The sequence below is a fragment of the Moschus berezovskii genome, chromosome 4 (assembly GCF_049115385.1).
Source record: "Moschus berezovskii isolate FMDL1 chromosome 4, NW_MosBer_1.0, whole genome shotgun sequence".
Classification (NCBI taxonomy): Eukaryota; Metazoa; Chordata; class Mammalia; order Artiodactyla; family Moschidae; genus Moschus; species Moschus berezovskii.
Genome location: NC_142463.1, coordinates 116,628,521 through 116,638,098, shown reverse-complemented (window position 1 = coordinate 116,638,098; position 9,578 = coordinate 116,628,521). Strand labels below are relative to the sequence as shown.

Sequence of the window (9,578 nt, the reverse complement as noted above, 5' to 3'; positions counted from 1 at the left end):
TCCTATGAAGCCATCTCTGGTGCGCGAGTCCCCAGATCAATCCCAAATACCTCTAACGTTCTAGAGGCCACTCTGATTTAATTCTCAGCCCTCCCTGCTTCAGAAGTGGTGCCTCTTCTAGCTCTTTATACATAAGCTCTGAATTAGGCCCCAGTCTCTTTTGAAGAACTTACCTTAGAGGAGCAGTGCACAATTGTTATGCCTATTCTTTCACTGTGGACATACCACATGTGAAAAAGCTTCTTGTCTCCATCTCTCCCTCCACCCTCTCAGCTTGTCCAGAATCCATATACAGAGGAGGCTGCAGATCTAACAAGAAACTCGGCAGTAGGGAAATTCCCTATGGCTCTGATAAGGAGCAGTTTCCAATGAGTCACGAGGTCCCCTCCTGCCAGGGTCCCTCCCCATGTGCCAGCAGCCAGCACCATGGGCATGCTGGGAAAACCTCCCACCCAAGTCTTTGCCCTGGGTCCAGAGTCTGTGCCCCATCCAGGTAATCGCTGAGAACAACGGAGGCTACACACAACAGAAGTTCCTTGTTTTCCAGGTACTGCGGGCCATAATCCCTAACTCTAAACACTGGCAGCTCCTGAGATCAAGCGGAAAGTAGGTCAGAGGGGGTGTCTGGGGAGAAGAATCCAACACCAGATTCTGTGGCCTGCAGGTTACATGCTGTGTAAGAGGAGCAGGTAGGAGATCTTCTGGTGGGCAGAGATTAAAAGCAATGAAGTGCAGATAGTACAGGGGGTCAGGCCCAGAGTAGGTTTGGGGAGAGGCTCTGCAGAAGGGGGGCCTAATGTCAAGGGGGGTCCAGAGCTGACTGCTAACCCCTCCCAAATTCAGGGGCCTGTGACAGCCACCCCAATACCTGAAGCCATGGTCAGTGGGGAAGACGAACCGAGGAATTGCGCAGTGTGTGGGGACCGGGCTACAGGCTACCACTTCCATGCCCTGACTTGTGAGGGCTGCAAGGGTTTCTTCAGGTGAGAACCTCCTTCTCAACACAAACAACCTCCCAAACTGCCCGCTAGGCACCCTTTAAGCCTCGGCACACACCAGGGCTTGTCCAGCTACAGTGCTCTTGCATCTTGGAACCTAACCACCCTGTAGCTAGCATGTGACAGGCTGGCAACCTCACCACTGTATAAACATGTGGCAAAAGAACAAAGGGAGGCAGAGTGTGTGTCCCGTGGACACAGCCCCTTAGTCAAGTGTGCTCACTACCTGCAAAGCACCAAACTAGTATAGTCTATAGAAAGCATAGACTTTCCTGACTGATTCTGTGCCCCACAGAAATGCTTGAGATGTAGTGTGTCCTCCCTACCCCTAGGGACTTCTGGACACAGCTAAGATTAGCCCACGTCACCACAGATTCAGGATTTTAGTTCCCCAACCAGGGATCGAATCCGGGCCCTTGGCAGTGAAAGCACCGAGTGCTAACCACTGGACCACCAGGGAATCCCCACCATAGATTCTTTGGGATCGTATCATTGTGGCCCCTCACATACCCACCTGCTTGCTGCCATCCCTGACCCTCACAATGTCTGTCTCCACAGGCGAACAGTCAACAAAAGCACCAGTCTCACGTGCCCCTTCGCTGGAAGCTGTGAGGTCAACAAGGCCCAGAGGCGCCACTGCCCCGCCTGCAGGTTACAGAAGTGCTTGGATGCTGGCATGAAGAAGGACAGTGAGTTGGCCCCCTACCATCCCGAGAATCCACTGTGTCTTCCCCTGACTATGTTTTGCCCTTGTTCCCACAGCATCATTCTCCACATGGAAGACACAGTAAGCTTTCTGAAACGAGTCAGACAATGTCACTATCCTGCTCAAGATCTCCAAGGGCTCCTCATCTCTCTTATGGTCCATGGTCTCACAGTCCCATGTCTGCCATACCACCTCTCAGACTTTACTTCCTACTCTTCCCCTTGCTGAATCCATCCCAGCCACACTGATGGCAATGCCATTCTCAAACACACCAAAGTACACTCTCCTGGGGACTTACGTAACTTGCACTTGCCATACCCTCTACCCGGAATGCTCTTTTCCTAGGTATTCTTGCTTTTTCTCCTCTCTCTCTCTCAAGTATAGTGCCTGTTACTTAGTAACTACTCAGTAATTGATTTAATTTTTTTCTCAGTGCCAAGTAATTAGGTTCAGCCCCCAAAAGACAATGTAACTTGTAATAAACTTAAACTAACAGAAATCAGCTTGCCTAAGTACACTCAGCTGGAAACTGGAGTGTCAGTATTCACCAGACCCGTCTTATTTTCTTTGTGACTTCACATTACTTTTCATCATGGAGCAGTAGAAAAGAAACTGTAGAAGTCAAAAAATCTTGAATCCAGTCTACATCACATAAGTATTTTGTGACCTTGGACCTGGAACTAGAATGTCAGCCTATGTTTCTGAAAAACATGGAAATCACACCTGCCCTCTCTACCCATAGGATTGTTTCATTCACTGAGACCTAACCTCAGAAGCTTTGAAATTATAAAGCTATTGCAACATAAGGTGATGTTTTTGGTACCACGAGCCCGCCCTCGCCAAACATCTAATCCCTTCCCCACTTTATTGTCCATCCTTCCCTTCCCCACACAGTGCACTGGTTCCTGCCACAGTGTCCCACAGGTTGGAGAAAATGTACAGGATCCCCTGCCACCTGGAGCCTCTGGGACTCCAGTCGAGCGCAAGGAAACCTCAGGAACTCTGCTCCCTCCTTGTGTCCATTGTGCAGTGTCCAAGGGTCCCAAGCCAGGGGCTGGCAGAGAGACGTGCTCTCTGCTGGTCTCAATAGCTTTGTCACATCCCTTCCCCGGGCACAGTGATCCTATCGGCAGAAGCCCTGGCATTGCGGCGCGCAAGACAGGCCCAGCGACGGGCACAGCAAGCATCGATGCAGCTGAGTAAGGAGCAGAAAGAGCTAGTCCGGACACTCCTGGGGGCCCACGCTCGCCATGTGGGCACCATGTTTGACCAGTTTGTGCAGTTCAGGGTGAGCATTTATAGGATTCAAGATGAAATAAGACAAAAAAGGTGCCCAAAGAGGCTGGCCTGAGGGAGGGGACTGTGTGCCATGCCCTGATAGAGGACAGGACTTCTCCAGAACCCCAGCCGAGGTAGACTTCTCAGCCTGGAATCCTTCCAAGAGAAAAGTGTTGGGTTAGTCGCTTAGTTGTGTCTGACTCTTTGTGACCCCATGGACCGTAGCCCACCAGGCTTCTCTGTCCATGGGGTTTCCCAGGCAAGAATATTGGAGTCGGTTGCCATTTCCTCCTCCAGAGAATCTTCCCAACACAGGGATCAAACCTGGATCTCCCGTATTGCAGGCAGATTCTTTACCGTTTGAGCCATCAGATAAAACTAGAGAAACCTAAGAGACCCCTAGGATGGGGTCTCTCACTCAGGCTCTGATCTCTGCAGCCACCAGCTCATCTGTTCATCCATCACCAGCGCTTGCCCACCCTGGTCCCTGTACTGCCCCTGCTCACGCATTTTGCAGATATCAACACTTTCATGGTACAGCAAATCATCAAGTTCACCAAGGATCTGCCCCTCTTTCGGTATGTGACCCCTCCCCGTGCCTTTCAGGAAGAAATTGCTCCAGTAAATTATAGTGCCACTCCATAAAAAAAAAACATTCACTAACCAAACTAACCCATCCCTCAGCCCTTTCGAGTACCAGATCTTGAATTCTCAGCTTGACTTTTAAGCATCTCAATAAGAACTGGGGGTTCCTCTCCCTCTCTGAAGTTCAGCCTAAAGTGCAGGTTTCCTGCTCCTCACAGGTCCTTGCCCATGGAGGACCAGATCTCCCTTCTCAAGGGAGCAGCTATAGAAATCTGTCATATTGCACTTAACACCACTTTCTGTCTGCAAACACAAAACTTCCTCTGTGGGCCTCTTCGCTACACCATAGAAGACGCAGCACAAGGTGAGAGGGTGCTCGGACGATAGCAGGCATGCTTCCCTTTGGCGGGTAAGTGGCGAGGTGACCCGCAGGCTCCTAAGCCTAGTATCTCCCACAGCGGGGTTCCAGGAAGAGTTTCTGGAGTTCCTCTTTGGCTTCCATAGGACACTGCGCCGACTGCAGCTCCAGGAGCCTGAGTACGTGCTCATGGCTGCGATGGCCCTCTTCTCTCCTGGTGAGCAGCCCCCAAAGCCCAGAAACGTTCATTGTACTGCCTCTGCCCAAACTCCCAGCTCCCTCAATCCATCCATCCAGGCCTGCAGTCTTCAAACCTGTGCAGTGGGTCTATCCCAGTCTTGGCTCTCCAGGCCACCCACAACCTCCCATCTTATCCTTCCTCACTCCCTATCTTACAGACCGGCCTGGAATAACCTGCAGGGAGGAGATCGATCAGTTGCAAGAGGAGATGGCGCTGACTCTGCAGAACTACATCCAAGGCCAGCAGCCACGTCCCCGGGACCGGTATGGTGGGACTGGGCATGTGGAGGCTGTACCAAAGGGGTTAGGGTGAACTGAACTCAGGATGAGTACTTTTACTGTCCTTTACCTTTGGAAAACCAGGGCCCCTGGAGATCTAGTCCTTCCCTCCCATTTCACAGAGTTTTGGCATTCAAATTGCTCCTACTGCTGTTTCATCTCACTTTTTCCAGATCTTTTTATTCAGCAGAGATGCAAAGTGGAAGCTCACAGGCTCTCAGCATTCCTGAGATTAATGACATCCATCACCTCACCAAGCCAACTTCTCCAGACTAAAGCAACCTAATCAAGAGTATTGTTCACTCTCTTGGCCCTTCCCCTCCTCTCCATTGGTCCAATTCCTTTAATTTTTCGCTCCCCTTGAAGTTATGGTCATTCAGTTTCATGGTCAAAGCCAGTCCCTGGTCCCACAGTCCATGAGCTAACCAGGCTCTGGGGCACACTCCACTTCTGTTTTGCTTATTCCTCAGTGTGCCAGTTTGATCAGAAGAGGGGTGTGTTATAACACCATAGAATACACCCACCTTCTAGAACCTGCTCTACAAGGCCAGATCCACACAGTTGAAGATCTGTCACTTGGCCCTCTGGGCTCTGGGTTCAGGAAAAACAGCATGGTGAGAGAAGTCAGTGTCGTATAGAGGCCCCTTTGGAACTTGGTGTTCAGACCTAGCTTCACTGAGAGGCAATTCAGGGGGTCAGGGCCTCAGGACAAGACTCTTAGCTGCCTTATTTCTCTCCTCTTTCCCTGGTGACCACAAAGGTTTCTATATGCGAAGTTGCTGGGCCTGTTGGCTGATCTCCGAAGCATCCACAATGCATTCTGGTACCAAATCCAGAACATCCAGGGACTGTCCACCATGATGCCACTGCTCCAGGAGATCTGCAGCTGAGGCCCAATCTACCTCCTTCCCCAGCCCCACCTGGACACGCTGGACTGGAAAGGGGAGAATCCTGAGTCCAGAGGTTGGAGACAGTAAACAGGGAGTCCACTGGTTGCAAAGAAAGATTAAAGCAGTAACTGCCTCTTCATGCAGTAACAGGGAGAGGGAGGGGTGGCTGTGGGGACAAAGCTGTTCTCCGGAAGCACAGAGGATGGGGAAGGAGGAAGCCTCAGGGCTAAGAGGCAAAGAAGCTCCTTCTGGGAACAGGTGGGCCCCACTTGCTGAGGTCAAAGATTGAGCCCTTCAGCCCTTCTTTTCCCAGTTTGGGAAACTCTGGGATGGAACACAGGATGGGGAGTGAATCCCATGCAGATTTTTCTGCTCTGAAGAGAAAGAGGCTAGGAGCTTTAATCCACAGAGAAATAAAGGAGGTGGGAGTGAGGAGAGAGAATTCAGCCAGACATACCCCTTGATTCTTCTCCCCTAGTCCAGAGCCATAAGAGCATGGGAAGATGATACTGGACTGATGGCAGAGGTGGGAGACTCAAACCACTGCCTCAGCAGTTGCCCCTGTGGCAGCTCCAGTTCTGAGGAGAGTGTGGTCCTGTCCCCACTCTGCTCTTGGGACCCAGAGATCACCCAGCAAGGTGGGCTCTGGAGAGGGCTCTGGCCCAAGGACACCTGACTCACAGGCTCCAGCTGTTGTGTGGGCTGGCTCTGGGGTGACCTCAGCCCACAGTGATGCTAAAGCCACAGTGGAATCTGTTGCGCCAGTGATTAAGGAAGGCTCCGAGGGCGAGGGTGACAGGCAGGGGGGGCATCTTCTTCTCCAGCACAGCACCCACACACCAGTTACTATCCACCAAGCCTGTTGGGGAAGAGAATACACACTACGCTATTTAACAGGGCTTGGAGAAAGGGGTCAGCGGATTTAAGGCAGCGCTTCCCTCCCACTGCCCGCCCCAATCCCTCAGCACCTTAGAGTATCCTCTGAGCAGCCCTCACCTCTAAATACCATGTTGGCCTGGGGCAGAGTCAGGTGGTAACCAAAGGAGAAGGTTGTGTCTTGTAGCCTTGTGTTTGCTTCAAACTCCACTCCAACCTGAACCTGCGAATGGTGGGCAAGGATGGGAGACGGCTGTGTCTCGGTGAAGACAAGAGGAGTCCTGACAGGGGACTGGCAGAATGAAGGCAAGCGTGAAATGTATACGCAGTGTGGGCAGGAAAACACAGCAGGTCAGCAGGGCCTGCGCGGGTCCACAGGGACCTGCCGGGGGTCGGGGTGGGGTCAGTAGGCTCACCTGTTCATTTGCCCTGTGGTAATAACTTGCATGGGCCCCACCTGAGCCCACATTCAGCGTAGCTACCCAGTGTAGGGCTGTGAAAACCAAAGTACACGAGAAAAAGAGCGTTACTGCGGCAGAACACAGGCCAGCATCTCCAGCCAAGTCCAGAACTGCCCTCCCCATCACTATTCTTCCTCACCCCATACCCGAGTACTTCCCAGCCAGCGTCAGGATGGCCCCCTCTTCGCCTGGCCGCCGGTGATAAACCAGCTCTCCTCCCAGCACCAGTCGATGAGTGAGGCTCTGCAGGAAGTGGGCGACCATGATCACTGTGGGGAGTGGGGAGACCCAGAGTCAGTCACAGAGATAGGCCTGCTCTCTCACTCCCAACGGACCCCACCCCAGCCTGTCCCCAGAGTTTCCCCTCTGATCCCTGAACCGAACAGACAGTGTCGAGGCATAGTCAACACGAGCAGGTGGGTGGCCAAGACCACAAGAACGCTGTACCCAATCCTCACCTGATTCCCCAATCAGGTCCGGATTGCCTAGGGTCAGAGTGGCTGTGTAGTCATCCCCCCGGTACTCGCCATCAAACTGCCAGGTCAGGAACTTGGCCTGCTGCGTCTAGATAGGGAGAGCAGGAGGTAAAGTCTCCCTCTCCCTTTAGGATCACTGTTGCCTCTACTCGTCTCCCTCAGCCACCAGGGCAGACCGCTCAAGGGGGAGGAAGACGCAATGCTCCAGGGGATGAAGGCAGGAACCGCGCTCACCTGAAAGACCGCCTTGGCGCGGAGCCGCTCTGCCAAGAGGAGCAGGACCTGGGCGTTGAGGCTGCCACTGCTGTCCATATCCCCCACCACAGTGGGGAACACCTGTTGAAGAGTGTCCACAGTCAGAAACACCGAGCGGAGGCGCCCCGCGCGGCCTCAATCCAAACGTAGGGTTTCTGTAACAGTACGCAGCACCCCCTAGTGGAATCACAAAGACAAACTCTCAACTCGGCACACAGACACGCTTCCCCCACCTTCTCCCACCCGGCAGAAACACAGAGGACATACCCTGCCCAGTCTTCCCCATAACAAACACATCTCCTCCTCCTCTACACCTGAGTTCCAACTGGGCTTTCGGGGAGATAACCCAGGTGAGCGGAGCCCTCACCTCAGCGGGACTAAGTTGCCAGTCCCCTGCATAGGCCGCATGAAGATGATAGCCTGGCAAACCCAGAGCACTCATATGCACAGTGTGAGCCACCTGAGGAAAGAGAACTCAATGGAGGAGACAGCGTTCCTGCTGCATTTCAATCCCCCATCCCACCCTTCATCTATTCCCCATCCGGCAGGTCTTCTAAGAAACCCAAACATTCCAAACATTATACAGAGGGTCACCAGATTAAAAGCAACAAGTCCCACAGGCAAAGGAAGTCAAAAAGGCCCCATATCCCTCCTCTTTTGTCCCATATGGCCTGGCTAAGGGGGGGCGCACGAAAGGAAAGGAGAAGATCCAGGGGCAGGAAGGGAGGAATAGTAAGGAGGGCCAGAGAAGTGGGAGCACCTGGAAATGGCTGCTCAGAACCTTGTTGACAACGAGCTTCACTCCCTCCATCTGTGCTGGGAATACATCTGAAGGGAGGGGAGGGGGAAGGGAAGGAATAAGCAGACAAGGAACCCCTACCCCACGAAGTAGTCTCCCCTTTCAATCCCACAGAAGTGCTTTGGAGGAACTGACCTCCTCTCAAGTCCTGCAACAGGAAATGCTCCACTCCATGGGGTCGCCTGATCCTCCCTGAGGCTGCATGCCCCAGCTGTGATCTCCCTTTTCTGCTCCCATCACTGGACACCCAGCACTCAAGACCCCGCCCTTCTCTGCCCCTTCAACTTGAGACACCCAAATGCCTTGGGTGTCTTCTCACCTTTGCATAGCCGGTGCAGCTCATCAAAGCTCCCAGGGTTGGGGAGAGGTTCCTCTCGACGGGGGCTCCGGCGGGGCAAAGCCCCCATAGGTGCCAGGCCCAGTGTGTTCCCCATTTCAGTAGAGAGGTCAGGGAGGGGCGGGGGTTCCCCTGGGAAAGGACGCTGTTGCTCCCTCTACCCTCCACGGGCCCCACCCCCCATTATCCGGCTGCCCAGTCCCAGAAACTTCCACATAATCCGACGCTAGACCTGGAACAGGAAAAGTAGGGGGAGAGAGCACCGGTGGGGAGCTTGAACCCCAGGCACACTCCCATTTCATCTTTAATCCCGCTGTCACCCTTGTAACCTCCCCCACTCTCTAATCCTCGTCTCCACCACAGACTTTACCCAGCTTCCTAGTCTTTCTAGTCTTCATTCCTAGGCCCCATGGCGAGGCTTGCGATGAGGCAATAACCCTTACCTTCTCAGACCATCATACTGCCCCTTTCCCCCAGGCACACCCCGGTCATCTTGATGGGGGCAGCCATCTTGAGTGATGGCAGAACTGCGGCTTCACGCTGCACCCCCAGCGTGGTCATGGACGCCATCTTGGAACCGGGCGAAAAAAAAGATTTCAGAGACCCAACCCTCTTTGATTCGGCTCCGCCCAATGAATTTTAAAAAAAGAAAGAAAGAAAAGGTTGCTTGACTGCCGAGCATTGGCCAATAGGAGAGGAGAACGCAAAGGCGTGGCTGACCTTAAGTCCAGAGAGCTCCAACCCCGGCACTGCAGGGACAGGCGGTACTTGATTGGTTAGGTCCTTCAGTTCAGTTCAGTTCAGTTCAGTTCAGTCGCTCAGTCGTGTCCGACTCTCCGCGACCCCATAAATCACAGCACGCCAGGCCTCCCTGTCCATCACCAACTCCCGGAGTTCACTCAAACTCATGTCCACAGAGTCGGTGATGCCATCCAGCCATCTCACTCTCTGTCGTCCCCTTCTCCTCCCGCCCCCAACTTCTCCTAGCATCAGACTCTTTTCCAGTGAGTCAACTCGTCGCATGAGGTGGCCAAAGTATT

At 53.2% G+C, this 9,578-nt stretch overlaps 2 protein-coding genes across 3 annotated transcripts; one reads left to right on the top strand and one right to left on the bottom strand.

Annotated features, from left to right (window-relative positions):
* The first annotated feature begins 406 nt into the window (after nucleotides 1-406).
* On the top strand, nucleotides 407-5,334 carry NR1I3 (nuclear receptor subfamily 1 group I member 3). The gene is made up of 9 exons (XM_088835972.1): nucleotides 407-547; nucleotides 844-983; nucleotides 1,557-1,687; nucleotides 2,823-2,992; nucleotides 3,421-3,560; nucleotides 3,786-3,931; nucleotides 4,026-4,142; nucleotides 4,324-4,429; nucleotides 5,205-5,334. Exons 1-9 carry the CDS (start codon nucleotides 407-409, stop codon nucleotides 5,332-5,334), a joined length of 1,221 nt encoding a protein of 406 aa, XP_088692098.1.
* TOMM40L (translocase of outer mitochondrial membrane 40 like) lies at nucleotides 4,607-9,124 on the bottom strand. 2 transcript variants are annotated; one of them, XM_055403246.2, is made up of 10 exons: nucleotides 8,982-9,124; nucleotides 8,521-8,770; nucleotides 8,163-8,230; nucleotides 7,770-7,862; nucleotides 7,382-7,483; nucleotides 7,130-7,235; nucleotides 6,818-6,940; nucleotides 6,627-6,703; nucleotides 6,331-6,433; nucleotides 4,607-6,193 (listed from the first exon to the last, which is right to left on the bottom strand). In XM_055403246.2, exons 2-10 carry the CDS (start codon nucleotides 8,633-8,635, stop codon nucleotides 6,054-6,056), a joined length of 927 nt encoding a protein of 308 aa, XP_055259221.1. In that variant the 5' UTR covers nucleotides 8,636-8,770; nucleotides 8,982-9,124; the 3' UTR covers nucleotides 4,607-6,053. The 2 variants fall into 2 exon arrangements, with proteins under 2 accessions (XP_055259221.1, XP_055259222.1); XM_055403247.2 differs by lacking the exon at nucleotides 8,521-8,770 and having other exon boundaries at nucleotides 8,982-9,051.
* Nucleotides 9,125-9,578: the final 454 nt, after the last annotated feature.